Source organism: Serpula lacrymans, assembly GCF_000218685.1.
Source record: "Serpula lacrymans var. lacrymans S7.9 unplaced genomic scaffold SERLAscaffold_11, whole genome shotgun sequence".
Taxonomy (NCBI): domain Eukaryota; kingdom Fungi; phylum Basidiomycota; class Agaricomycetes; order Boletales; family Serpulaceae; genus Serpula; species Serpula lacrymans.
This window is the reverse complement of record NW_006763300.1, coordinates 1,740,365-1,753,350: the sequence shown is the minus strand read 5'-3', so window position 1 is coordinate 1,753,350 and position 12,986 is coordinate 1,740,365. Positions and strand designations below refer to the sequence as shown.

The window sequence follows — 12,986 nt, the reverse complement described above, 5'->3', positions numbered from 1 at the left end:
ACACACAGGAACCAAGCAGTAACACCAAAAGGTTACATTCGATGTCAGTAAATTATCCATTTCCAGATTGCTGTCAGTCTGCTCCCAACAGGCATTGACCGAGTTCATACCAATAGAGGACTCATGTAATGACGATAACCGTACCGCCATCCGCTACGTCAAAACCGACCCGTTCGACAGGAAAGGAGAAGAAAATAAAGAATTTCTTTGAACACGGCAAGGTTCGTGTCAATTGGTCATTTTCCCGTCTCAGCTGATTGACACTGTTCAGGATGCATTGGAATTAGCCACCTTGATAGCTGCGACCGAGGAGAAAAAGCAGTTGAGCAGAGCAGAGCGGCATCACCGGCCACAGGTACGTGATCGTGTTTGGTATTATCCCGCGTTGATGGGACTAATCATGTTGCTCTGCTGCTGTTAGGCTGGTCAACCAAAGCCAAAGCAAACCGATCATAAGATCAGTTCAAAGGATAAACTGGTGAGCAAGCACAGTTTTTGTGCTGGACGTGGAAAAATTGTCTGGTATTGATGAATTTCTTAGAAGGAGATGAAAACAATTATCGCCGCACAGCGAGCACAGTCTAAAAAGGAGAAGGTTAAACTACGGAAAGAGAAACACAAAACATGTCAGGATAATTCCGGTACAAGTCACACGGGCGCATCCAATAACGCCAAAGGGCCAGGTCTCCGAAAGAAAGTTTCCTTTGCTTAGGCTTTAGTATGTTCTGAGTCCTGTGATCAATATCGAGTGCCGTCACATTTCGTTAACTGTATACCGAATGTCCCTGGGAGCGCGGAGTGCTGTCAAAGTCATGATTCGCTGAAGCAGTGACAGCTGCTATATTGCTCCTTGTTGATCATGCTCACCAAAAGGCTGACATTGTGAAGTGTCATGGAGACGTAGTATGTTCGTAACTGGGTGCAATTGTGAGCTATTTCTCGCGATAGCACAGATCGCAAAAATGCTGTTTTGTCCATCTGCTAAATTATCAGGAATTGGCGGTTGGTCGCGAAACAGGGTTACTTTTTGTTGATGGGTTGCAGCAACAGTCGAGTTCAAACTTTATACAGCCATTTTGGGCTCGCTTTTGCTGAGACTTCGATCATGCAATGGTCCATCTTGATGGACAGGTTGTATAGGTTTACACAGTCGCGAATAGCGGCACAGTCTTGTGTTTGATTTTCTGCAACAGGTATCTTTTAGCCTTGCAGTCCGCGTCGGCTATCATGCTCCAGAGGATAAATTTGCTAGTTTATATATAAGCGTGTAAGACGCGAACTTTGATGACAGCAAACTCGGAGTGGTCAATCACCCTGCCAAAAGAGCTCTAGATCTGCAGTAAACGTTTGGAGTGACTCGGTGCTGATGCGGTTTCATGAGCTAGGTTTTAGATTGGACTGGCATGGTCCGTGGACCGCGTATCTGTCCGCCAAGTTCGCCGACCCGCGGGACCACGTTCGTGGTGGCAGCATTGTTGCATCGCTGGTACATGCCATCTCTCTCCTAATATCCTTACAGCAGTCCCCCATACCTAGCCTCAACATTTGGATAATACATTGGTATACTTTCTTTTTGCTTATTCTATCTCAAACCTGGGCCTTTGTGCTCCCGGACTGTTCCCAGCCAGCGATCCAAACCTTGCAGCACAAATTCAACTTGTCTCGTTTGTGTGTTATTATACACCATGTCGCTCTATACTCCCATATTCCCCCCCTCGCACAAATCATATTCACGCAGCCGTGCTCACCAACCTATGGACTCATATGCATCTACTACACCCTCGGACAACGTAAACCGGTATGCAGAACTTCTCCGAGACGTCCACCTGTTCCTGTCCACGAAGAACGAAGTTCTCTCTCCACCTTCCGCTCCAAGTTCTCCAACCTCAGAGGTCAGAGCACTCCAACTCAGACAGAATATACGAGAAGCGTTCCAGCTTGCCGGGAGAGAGCCAAGTAACGGAAAGTGGTCTTATGTTAGCGATAAGCTCAAGATGGGTTGTGTTAGGGGAAGATATAGATGGGTCAGTAGGAAGAATAGGCAGGCGGAGGAGGAGGAGGAGGGACAAAATTGGATATTACCAGATACCGAACAAGTGTGGTTTGACTGGGAGAAAGCAAGGGAGGGGGCGAAAGAGGAGCAGAGAAATCTTGTAGAGAACCAACAGGGAAAGGAGATGGCGTGGGCTAAGAGAATCAACGGTACTGAGGGTCCCCAACATAATGGAGGGGCGCGAGTGGGCGAGCTCGACAAGCCTACGGCGGCAGAAAGCATGGCAGATTGTTTGGACACCGTCGTGAACGTAAACGAGAAGGTAAAGAGATGGCGAGCTACCATGGATGCCGAGGGGACAGGTTGTACGGCTACGCGGTCAGCAAAATCTTCTCAGAATAAGGCAATCCATAAAGCTGTTGCGAAGGGGAAGGTTCAGGAACAAGATCCCAAAGATCCGTCTCCGCTGGGTTTTCAAGTCGTAAAGCACGTCTCTGCCACTGTAACCGGAAAGAAGGGCAAGGGACCTCCTGGTCGTCCCGCTCTATTGGAATCTCAGGATGGCGTTGATCACCACTTTCAAGATTCTATACACAAAGATACAGATAAGCTGATAGACAAAGATCGGCCTGTCGTTGATTCCGATGGGGATATCAACATGGCTAGCTCTAATCCCGCTGTTCCTACGTTGCCGCTACGCGATCAAATGCCAAAAATCGTTGATTTACCTGAACAGGTGAGAGTGCATCACTTTAGTGCTTCACCAAGGCTGACTACTGATATCATACATAAAAATAAAAAAACAAATACAGTCCCAACCTCCCCCTTCTTTCCCATCACAGCTAGAAACATCCACGCCTCCGCAGAAGGAACCATTACAGCCCGAAAGAGCGAAGCCTCCTATATCATCAACTCGCATACCCTTGTCCCCTCGTTCCTCGCCATATCTCGCCAACTCTTTTCCCAGAGTGTATCGTCCTCTCAACTCAGACAATCATGATGCAGACACTGCGAATATGTCATCTTCGCTACCCGTTCGTGTAACACCCCGCGCGCCAAGCAAGCGCTATCGGCCACCGACGCCGCCTTCAGGAGCCATGACTATATCCCCGCAAGTACTAAGTCTTGCATCTCCCCCACGGAAAAAGGCACGGCCCACACCAGTGTTTGATGGATCACCTACCCCACCTCCTCGGTCCATTACTCCAATGCGGACACCGACGCCGTCGGTCACAAATAGCAAAGGGTTAGGGAATGCCAGAAACCTGCCGATTCCAGTAACCCCTGATCGAGACTTGCCTACCTTGACGGAGCTTTTGGCGTCGTCACGTCGGTCAAAACGCCGCCCACGACCACCTTCTCGTAGGAACACACAATCTATCCCAGAAGAACAAGATGAAATTAATGAGGCTCATTCGGCACCGTTGCGCGACCGAACACCAACCAGAGAAGCTGATCTATCCCCTGCCAAGTCATATTTTTCGTCACCCGCATCAGGGTACTCTGATTCACCTGGTGTCGAGGACTTGCACTTGCGTTCCGTGACTCCTATGATGTCGTTCACGCAGAATCCAAATGCTTTCATGCCCCAATATACGTCATCGCAACAGCCACCATTCGGACGCGTGGGCAGTGGGTTCTTCGGCTACAACTCACAGTTTGACGTAGAGGGGCAGGTGGACCGTGTTAGTGAGCTGCTGGAGAAAGATGTAGATTTTGACGGATGGTTGCGGAAAACTCCTCTGATGGAAGAAGCGAGCCAGTGAAGATAGCCAGCGTATCACCGTTTGTTCCTGCCTTGGGGTGCATTGCTCTATTCATGTCTGTACTAGTTCTTATCTTATTGATGATTATTATTCTGCAACGGATGGATCCGTGCATGAAACGAGGACAGCGAGCCTTTCTTAGTAACCTGAAAGGATAAACTGACCTTGAAAGTGACGGCTGGACGTTAGAAGTTCGACCAAAGGGGACGCGATAGGGTTAGGTTTTGCCGCGTTTTTGGGATCACGTGACGAATAGTATTGTTCGATATCAGCGCGTGTTGGACAGCGACCACGACCATCTCTCCAGGGACAGCCACTCCTCACCGTCACTCCAGAACTCTCTCGTCGCCGTCGGACACGATGAGCAGACGCGAGCCGCGTGTGTCCCTCAACATTAGACAAAACGACGCTTTAAACGAGTTTGAAAACTGTATGTTCACTTCATCCGTTGCCAGGCTGATCGTTAATTTCCTTCGGTGGCTTCCAGTTAAGAAGAAATTTCTCCTCGCCAACAAACATATCACCAAGTATGTATGCAGGATGTGCCTCAAAATAAGCTGCCTAAACTTCAATCTACAGGCTTAATTCCACCCTTAGCGTACGGATCGAAGAACTTAATGCCCAGATATCCACCCTCTATGTCGAAAACCTCCGTCTGCGAGCGTCCGAAATTGCTCTTACAGCACAATTGAAGAAGGAACGAGAAAAATCCAGGAAAGTCATGGCAGATACAGAGACTGCGGTGAGCCATCTTTATGTCTTGAGCCGTCTCACTCTGACTTTTCATTCAGACCATCAGTTTGACGAAACATCTCCACCTTCTTCGGCAGTCTTTCAACATTCCCTCTGGCCATTCTCCTCCTCCATCCGATCCTCCTCCTCCGCAGGCTCGCCGTCCCAACATCGATCCTCATGCCTCGCCTCAAGTACCTCGCCTGTCCCGTGCACCTACCATACCCGGTATCTATGAAGAGGAAGAAATTGGCTCGTCTCTTGAAGCGGATGAAGAGGACATGAGCTCGATTCCAAACCTTGGGCCCCCTCGGAAGGCGAAAGCACGACTTTCAGCGTCGCGGCTTCCACTACCAGCTCGGGTAGCCTCTCCTCCGCCTTTGCCAACGCCGCTTCACATCAACTTGCAAGAACAAGTCGTTACAGGAAAGAAAAAATCTGCGAGGAGACGAAGTGGGCTACTGAAATCGACTACCGATGCTTCTGGTGTCGATGCTGATGACATTTGTGAAACATTGATTCCGCCACGGCCTGCTAGCCCAGCCTTCGGTTCTCCTGTCAGAAGAGAAGCAGGTTTGGCCGAGGAGAACGAAGAGAAACTCGTAGCTCATGATATTTTAGCAGATGAGGATCAGGATGAAGTCATATCTTTGCCAAGGAAGGAAAAGAAGGAAAAGAAGTCGAAGCTTAAAGAGCGAGATGTTGAGGGAGAAGCTAGCGAAAGTGAGAGAGGAAGAGAACGTGAGAGAAAGAGGAGAAGAGAAGAAGAGTATGGCAGTGCTGCTGAAGGAAGTAAATTCAAACTTAAGGACGTCACCAATTCACCACGCAGTCGTGCACTCCTGCCACCATTGGATATCAATACCTCAGGTAAGCGTGCCGCATTTCCAAATATTTACTCTACATGCACTCCACAATTACGCCAAAACTTTTATCTGACACGTTACGTCCTGATTGATCTCTAGATCGCGACCGCCAACGTACACCCGAGACAGAAGGACCCACACCCATATCCGCCGCGACATCTTTAGCTACCACCCGAACATTCCTGTCCACGCCAGCTACAACTCCTGCAACCACTCCCCAAGTATCGTATCTACCAACACCACGGTCATCGAGTAGTCCTATTCCTCCCCAAAATTCAACCTCTTCTGAGGCTGATGCAAATGCTGCCAGTGGACGTGAACGTAGAGCCAGGAGAAGTGTGAATTATGCCGAACCTAAACTCAACACGTTCGTATTTGCGTTCATTTCTCCTCAGCTTGCTTTGCTAACTGAGCAATACTATCTGCAGGAAATTGCGGAAACCTGATACCACACTCGGCCTGTCCACGGCGTCGTCATCCAAGAAACGATCATCTGTAGCTTCGCTCACCGATGGCCCTGAACCGAGGTCGTCCCTCGAAGGACCTCTACAAACTAGGGGCTCGCCCCCTGTATCACGAACTTCCTCGTCGTCCAGTTCAGGCACCAACCCTCTAACTACTTCTACGGTTAAACGGAAAAAGTCTCGTCCTCACGTTTTCACGGAGGATGATGAAGAGAGTGAGGGAACTCAAGCTGATGCAGAATATGGCAGCCTAAGTGGATGGGTGACGATCGACGGTAGACGACGAAGTGGCAATCACCACAGTGCCAGAGCCATCGAGGCTGACGAGGGTAGGAGACATAGCATGGCCGTTTAAAGATTATTATTTTCGGTTTTTCTCATGTTATTCATTTCTTAGGATTATTCTAGGAGAGCATATGACCACCATGATACCAGGCTCAGTATATAGTATTATGAATACCAAAAAGTTTTATAATTGTTCTTGTAGTATACGCAGTATTTCCTTTGCAGTGCGCTATCATTCTTCAGAGCGATACCTCCGATGCGAACTCGTAATGTTTTTATCAGCTCTCACATTGGCAAAAGAAATATGTAATACACTGGACTTCCAAAAGCAGTATTCGTACATCAGCTGGCATTCTTACAATCATGATCTACAAGGCAGAAAGGTTGACTTGTTGCTAACATGGTGCTAGGCGTATTTAGAAATATGCCTGGATGAACATGTCAGCTTCTGAACACGGCGACAATTTCATCCACTCACTGCAGCATTGGGAGGGCTTGCGGCTCCACCGAGACTTTAATGAATTGCAGTGTGAATGTAAGTACGACATAGATTGAGTGTCCACATACATATTCAAGGGCCAAGAAGTGAAGAAAAAGGTATATCTTCCCGTCTCTTTGCACACTTGGGAGAGCTCTTCGACGTCGAAGAATTCACCTGAGTAATTGTATGAGCTTTAGTATGATCTTTAACATGAAACTAATTTTGTACCGATGGGCATTCCCCATAATCTTCAAGGAGAATACAATTAGTAAAGTCGAGTCGGGATAGTAGGATGAAAACAACGAACCCAAGGAATGTCTGTAACGTCCACATTGGCACTGAGTATGGTCAATCATTTCGTAGGAATTCAAAACAAACCTGATGTAGTTGGGGTACGCCTTCAGGTGCCGGCCACCGCTAGGGAAATGATAATTTAGCATAATAAGATGGCATATGCGACTCAATTATACCTCCATTGAAGGCTGATCGGAAGCTACGGCAGCAAAGTGATTGTTCCTGCGGCGCAATCCAGGTAGTCTTAGTTTTCGCGCACCTAGACAAACAACAGAGACAATCGCACCAGATGAACCTCTTCATTTCGTCGCTCTGCTCGATTCCTGTACTGAACACAAGCCCATGAGTTTGATTTCCACAAAAAAAAGATTACCGGAAGACTCACAATGTTTCTAACGTTTGGTCACGTAGTGCATGTTTATCTTCATTGGTACTGGCATAATATTTCTGGATGAATCCTACTCGCAAAATTAGGATATCACCCCGCCTGAACTCTACACCTTGCTTCTTCGCAACAGCCTCAAGGTCTGCTACGGTCAAAGGATACGTGGCCCATGGGTTGTAGGGAAGGGTCCCGCCATCGGCAGTGTAGTAGCTCACTAAATCTAGGAGAACTCCGCGGCCACAGATTCCATGTTTGGCCCAGTCTTCATATAGTTCGTAAGAAACTCTATGGATACTCAATTGAGCGGGTACATACTCTGCATTCCTAACTTGACGCGTCCATAGTCGATCTCGCTAGGGTCGTGAAGCTCCATCTCGCCTTCAGATAATGCTGTAGGCGGGGTACTGTTCAATCCGCATCAGCGTCTCGTCACTCTCAAACAATATAAAAATATATTTAACTTGTTATAGAAGACGTTATGGTCCCTGAGACCGTAATGTTTCAAACCATCCCATTGAGAACCAGATTGGGTGTTCTAGACGTGACGGAATGAGGAAAACTGCGGCAGGATGTGCTTGTCCTGCACGTACGATATGGATAACATCATCTCTGATTGGAACATCTGGGCCATTTTTTGCATATGTGGTGATAGAAGGAATTTTCCTGCCAAAAAGGGGCTACACCAATCGTAATGCTGTCAGTGATATATTGAAATTGAAAGGAGAGCACCTGACCCTCGAAGGGAAGTGAATGGGCCTGTAAACATAGGATATTCATTCGTAACATAATGGAATTCCATGACTCGATATTCTTACCAGTTCAAGCATACGGTCCTTCCAGTCCTGGATTACCCATATTATGTCAAGTCCTGCCAACTTTGTTTATTCAACTCGACTTACCGAACCTCTTCCTTTGCAGCTCGCTGAACGACTTCCTCTGTGAGCAGATTGATAGTCCCCAATTCATCGTCGCGGCCCCACACATCCCACGCACACCCTTTGAAATCGTGGAAGTTTGGCAACTCATCGAACGTCGGCAATACCCTCTCTGACGTGGGTTTATCTGCCTTGTCGGTAGTGGGGGATTTCTGGTCTGATTTTTCAGCTTTATTTCCTTTGATGATGGAAAATATGCCTTTCAGACGTTGAGTAGCCATGGCGGGTAGACCTGGACCGTTTGGAAGTCATGAGCCCGGAAAGACCCCCTATAAGTAGTGCGCAAAAGCGTTCACCCTGAATTGCGCAGGTTATGCTTCTTGTTCGCGACTTAGTTCACATCTGTACCACCAGACCAAAAAGCGTGGAGATAAAATGTTCGGGGCCGTAAGTACATCGATATATATATATCTACACGGATGCTACGGGAAAATAATACAATGGTTCAGCGATAAGAACAACTAGCCTCTTATAAAAGGATGCACCAATGCTTCTCTGGGTGTGATTCTCCGTGCAGGATCCAGAGCAAGGCACTTATCTAACAAATCAATGAAGGAAGCGAGTAGCTTGCTTTCATCGTCTTTGAGCTTCACTGATGCTGGGGGCATCAACCGGGAACGCAGGTCCCGGCTAGGCTTGGAGATGTGAACTTTGCGAACGACATCCTGAGATAAACCGTCAGCTGACATGATAGGAATGAATGGAGAAATCAGGTTGACTCACAGATCCAGTCACACGATCTTTTTCGACGCTATCGAAGCCACCCATCTCATCAAAATACATATCACCAAACTTGGCTTTCTTAATCATCTTTGAGTTGAACCTCCCTTTCAGTTCCATCATGAGCAGGAGCATTTGATTGTTGGACCTGCCAGGGAAAAGAATTCTGCCTGTGTAAAGTTCATATAGGGTGCATCCAATCGACCATATATCGAGTGATGGGTCGTAAGGCACACCAAGTACTAGATAAAGAGGTCAGTGACAAAACAAGATGCGGATCAGAGGGACTCAACTAATTTCTGGCGCTCGATAGAAACGGCTCACGAGGTAAGGGGTGATGTCGTTCTCGGAGGCATCGGAAGCGGAGCCAAGATCACATAATTTGATAACGGTTTTCTGTTCATTAACCTTTATGTCAAGTGAGCAAATAAAGAAACAAGACAACTATGCAGTCGCACATACCAGAATATTATCGGGTTTGATATCCGCATGCATGATGTTCGCCTTCTTAAGCAAGCTCAAGGCCAAGAACAATTGGTGAGTATAAGCCCGTACAGCTTTGATGTTGAGGCCTACGTCCTTTCCAAACCTTTTTACTACGTCTCGAAGATTCATACTGTATGGGCAACATGTTAGATGATACAGGATGTAATAGGACATGCATTTACCTCAGGGATTCGAAAACCATACACAGATGTCCTCTGTGTTCGAATGTTCTTTCAAGGCGGACAATATGTTTCTTATCTTCTGGATCTGCTTGTTTAAGTTTATGGAGAATTTGTACCTCCTTCAGCCCTGCTCGATACCTACGTGATAAGTATTAGCAATGTCATTGTATTGTCTAGATCTTAACTTACATTGATTCTTGACATCTCACAATTTTGATCGCCACTTCTTTTCCAGCTTCACCAACTTCCGACTGTATAACTCGAGCGCGAACCACATTCGCGAACATCCCTTTACCAAGAGAAGAAAAGACCTGATAGCGGCCGTCAAGTTGCTCACCGAGGATTACTTGGTAATAGCCCTCTGGATCCGCAGCAGAATCCAATGTCGTCGTGATCAAAGCAGGAACAATAGGCTTCTTCAACAAAATGAGTGGTGAGAACAAAAAATAATGATTCAATACTTACAACAACTTTCTGGACTTTCTTCGTCTTCTTCTCCTTCTTGTCGGTGGCAGCGACTGCAAACATATCATCAACATCGTCTTCTTCCTCCTCATCTTCTTCGATGATTTCGGCGTCAACAGCGATAGGCTCATCCTTGAGAACTCGCCTTTGTTCGTCTTCACGACGATCCAAACTTGGATCATAGTCAGCGGCAGATATTTGCTCCGCAGTGCCATCTTGAGCTTGGACCTTTGCTCGTACGTCTTCCTCCTCACCATCTTTAGCTAGCTCGAAGGCAGCAGGAGTGGGTGAAGCAGAAGCAGAATCTCGTTTAACTATTGAAAGTAAATCAATTCCTGCCTTCGAAGAAATGGAGGATACTGACAAGATAAGCCATCTTTGGATTTCACAGAATTGATTCCCGAGACTCCAGGAATATCGGATACGCTGTGGGTCTGAGATATTGTATTAGATATAGATGTAACAGGCTTAGGCGGCTGGACCGCACTACTAGGTCCAGGGGTGGGACTGGCGCTCTGCTCCACGCCGGCGATGCCATGTTTTGCGAGAATGGCTTGCCGTCTTGCACGACGTGCTGCAAGTGCAGCTTCTACAGGCGGAGGCGACACATGTAAATCTAGTTCCATTTCTATCGCAGGCTCAGGTCTAGGTGAAAGCTGAGGGGTTGGTGATGGAATGCTTGCGGGCGGTACAGAATGCGGACTTGATCGCGGTGAAATCCTGAAAATTACGGGGAAGAACATGAATAACCCTACACAATGAAATAGATATGCTAGAACTATTTTACTTACTCGCCTTCCTCTTTTTCAGAGTCCTGTATCGCCTGATGAGCATGCCCGTTGCTGGAAGTGGGAGATCGTCGATCACGGGTAGATGGTGAGCTGCGCTTGCGACGGTCGTCTTTTGATTCATGATCTCTTCTAGAGCGGCTATCTCGTTCTCGGTCGTCCCGTTTGTCCTTTTCTCTGTTGTTGTCGCCATATTTTCTCTGATCGTAGTCTCTTGGTCGTCCATGCCCCGAATCACGCCTATCAGTGCTGTCCCTCCTACTCTCAGTCTTTCTTCGCGGTGACTTCAAGTGTACATCTCGCCAATCCCTGGGTTCTTCCCTATCCCGAGGCCTCTTACGAGACTCGCTGTCGTATCCATCCCAAACCCGCTTTGATCCTGCGGACAAATTAGTCATCTCTTTCGAATAAAATTTGGTTTACGGAGCACCGCACGATGAGAAGGAAAATGGAAAAATGTTTGAGTATAACAAAGCTAGTCAGTCAGAAAATTGAGAGCCGTCGATAACGTGCAGTAGAAAGCAGTCTCAGCCAAAAGGAAAGACGTATCCAGAGCACCTGACTCGTCAGCCACATTCAGCCACATTCAGTGCCACATTGGTCCGTGCGCTCACTTTTCAACAAGCGACTTATAGTTGCACATGATTTCAATAGCTGTGGGTAGGGCTGGCTTGAGATGGCAGAAGTATAGGACGATGAGCAAAATACACTGCTGTTGTTATACGAATCCTGAGAGTAGTGCCAAAATAATCTCCCAGTCGGGAGCTTTGAATTACAATGCTGCAACAACAAGCTGTGAAGGGAGCGACACATGAAGATCATTGAGGCAGAGACCTATAGACATAAACCCGTAACGTCGACACTCGACGAGGGAAGGGCTGGTGGTGCACTGCGGACCGGGACAGCCTTCAGGACAACTCGGAGGAAATGACATGAACTGGATCTTTGCGCTGCATTACAGATTAATCCTGAACTTCTCTCACCGTAATGATTTCAATAACATCCAGCAGGCACCATAAATTAGTAGGAGCACCTCGGTGGATATAAATATAAAGGCTGTCAAAGCTCACTTTCATGGAATAAGCCGATACCAAGATCGATCTACGAAAGTAGCACAAAGGGGGCTAAATGACAACTTAGTATCCAATATCTAATGCTGTGAGAGATCAACACTCATAGTAACCAGAGAATGCAGATTGACAAGTAGCATGTCCAGATCATAACGTACTAGCTCATTTGATCTTCTTCCAAGTATCTGAAGACCGAGATCGCTGATCACTGCGATGATCTTTATTTGCGCCCTATCTTTCACGCTCCGTTTCTTTCTGGGAGTGAATACCATATCGTACGGATATACGCGGGCATTTCGATGCAACGCGCGGGGCCTGCTCTGAGAAATTGCTCCCGCCAGTTCCAAGTGAGACGGCGTCCCGAGAACCAATCGTATCTTGTGTCAAGCCACATTCGGTTAACACACCAACAACTCCGTATACTCGTCCGCCAGCCACGGCACGCACATAATCGGTGATATTAATGTTGATCCTGTCAAACCATCCATGAGTCGTGAATTTCTTTGGTGTTATTCAACGCAGTACAGCTGAGGTTTATTCGCACCTGTCAGAGCGCCGGGGACGTAGATATGCAAATCGAATATCTACTTCAGGTCCCCGAGTCCATCCTCACACATTTCTCCCGTGTCCAAGTCCGCGGGTTTTGAGCAGCAGGACACAGACTCGAATTGGGACGATTAGTTAAGACCTGTTTTTCTTTGGAGTCACGTCTCCAAGTTCGCCGATCAAAACCTGCGCAGATACGTGCTTTTCGCACAGCTGTGACCAGATGTCTGAACGGGCACTTGTGCAGTACGGGCGCGGCGAGATGCGACAAAATTATGGAATAGGACGGTGGGAGCACGATCCCATCCCATCTTGCAGCATCAAATCGACTTGGTCTAGCTAAGGGTAAGAAATAAGTGAGCAAATACTTCTACATAATGCATGCATACGGTATCACTTACGTTCCTCCGAATCAATGTATCAATCCAAAGGTTCAGAACGTTCATCCGCAAGTCAAGGCGGTTGAGGAAAGGAAAAGATAAACGAATATCAGGTTAAGGTTCCAACGAGTTACCGAATATTACTGCG

At 47.3% G+C, this 12,986-nt stretch overlaps 6 protein-coding genes across 6 annotated transcripts; 3 read left to right on the top strand and 3 right to left on the bottom strand.

The window, feature by feature from the left end:
- Window positions 1–43: 43 nt before the first annotated feature.
- SERLADRAFT_475105 (uncharacterized protein) lies at window positions 44–944 on the top strand (the record flags this gene model as incomplete). Its single annotated transcript, XM_007321725.1, has 4 exons — window positions 44–221; window positions 272–355; window positions 422–478; window positions 542–944. 4 exons carry the CDS (start codon window positions 129–131, stop codon window positions 710–712), a joined length of 405 nt encoding a protein of 134 aa, XP_007321787.1.
- A 3,175-nt stretch (window positions 945–4,119) lies between these two features.
- On the top strand, window positions 4,120–6,176 carry SERLADRAFT_441228 (uncharacterized protein; the record flags this gene model as incomplete). The annotated part of the gene is made up of 5 exons (XM_007321724.1): window positions 4,120–4,286; window positions 4,339–4,501; window positions 4,551–5,361; window positions 5,457–5,724; window positions 5,786–6,176. 5 exons carry the CDS (start codon window positions 4,120–4,122, stop codon window positions 6,174–6,176), a joined length of 1,800 nt encoding a protein of 599 aa, XP_007321786.1.
- A 189-nt stretch (window positions 6,177–6,365) lies between these two features.
- Window positions 6,366–8,545, bottom strand: SERLADRAFT_475099 (uncharacterized protein; the record flags this gene model as incomplete). Its single annotated transcript, XM_007321723.1, has 16 exons — window positions 6,366–6,534; window positions 6,585–6,618; window positions 6,674–6,761; window positions 6,816–6,835; window positions 6,895–6,905; window positions 6,966–7,004; window positions 7,058–7,103; window positions 7,168–7,209; window positions 7,267–7,528; window positions 7,582–7,670; window positions 7,728–7,801; window positions 7,857–7,943; window positions 8,001–8,022; window positions 8,082–8,108; window positions 8,166–8,433; window positions 8,498–8,545. 15 exons carry the CDS (start codon window positions 8,420–8,422, stop codon window positions 6,523–6,525), a joined length of 1,110 nt encoding a protein of 369 aa, XP_007321785.1.
- A 13-nt stretch (window positions 8,546–8,558) lies between these two features.
- Window positions 8,559–11,336, bottom strand: SERLADRAFT_475097 (uncharacterized protein; the record flags this gene model as incomplete). The annotated part of the gene is made up of 9 exons (XM_007321722.1): window positions 8,559–8,866; window positions 8,925–9,163; window positions 9,215–9,329; window positions 9,384–9,537; window positions 9,590–9,727; window positions 9,779–10,005; window positions 10,055–10,368; window positions 10,419–10,774; window positions 10,846–11,336. The coding sequence occupies 9 exons, from the start codon at window positions 11,238–11,240 to the stop codon at window positions 8,663–8,665; spliced, it is 2,142 nt and encodes a 713-aa protein (XP_007321784.1).
- Window positions 11,337–11,653: 317 nt separating this feature from the next.
- On the top strand, window positions 11,654–11,861 carry SERLADRAFT_397622 (uncharacterized protein; the record flags this gene model as incomplete). The annotated part of the gene is made up of 2 exons (XM_007321721.1): window positions 11,654–11,723; window positions 11,767–11,861. The coding sequence occupies 2 exons, from the start codon at window positions 11,654–11,656 to the stop codon at window positions 11,859–11,861; spliced, it is 165 nt and encodes a 54-aa protein (XP_007321783.1).
- A 114-nt stretch (window positions 11,862–11,975) lies between these two features.
- SERLADRAFT_475093 (uncharacterized protein) lies at window positions 11,976–12,949 on the bottom strand (the record flags this gene model as incomplete). Its single annotated transcript, XM_007321720.1, has 3 exons — window positions 11,976–12,384; window positions 12,457–12,797; window positions 12,860–12,949. One exon carries the CDS (start codon window positions 12,182–12,184, stop codon window positions 11,993–11,995), a length of 192 nt encoding a protein of 63 aa, XP_007321782.1.
- Between the last annotated feature and the right edge of the window lie 37 nt (window positions 12,950–12,986).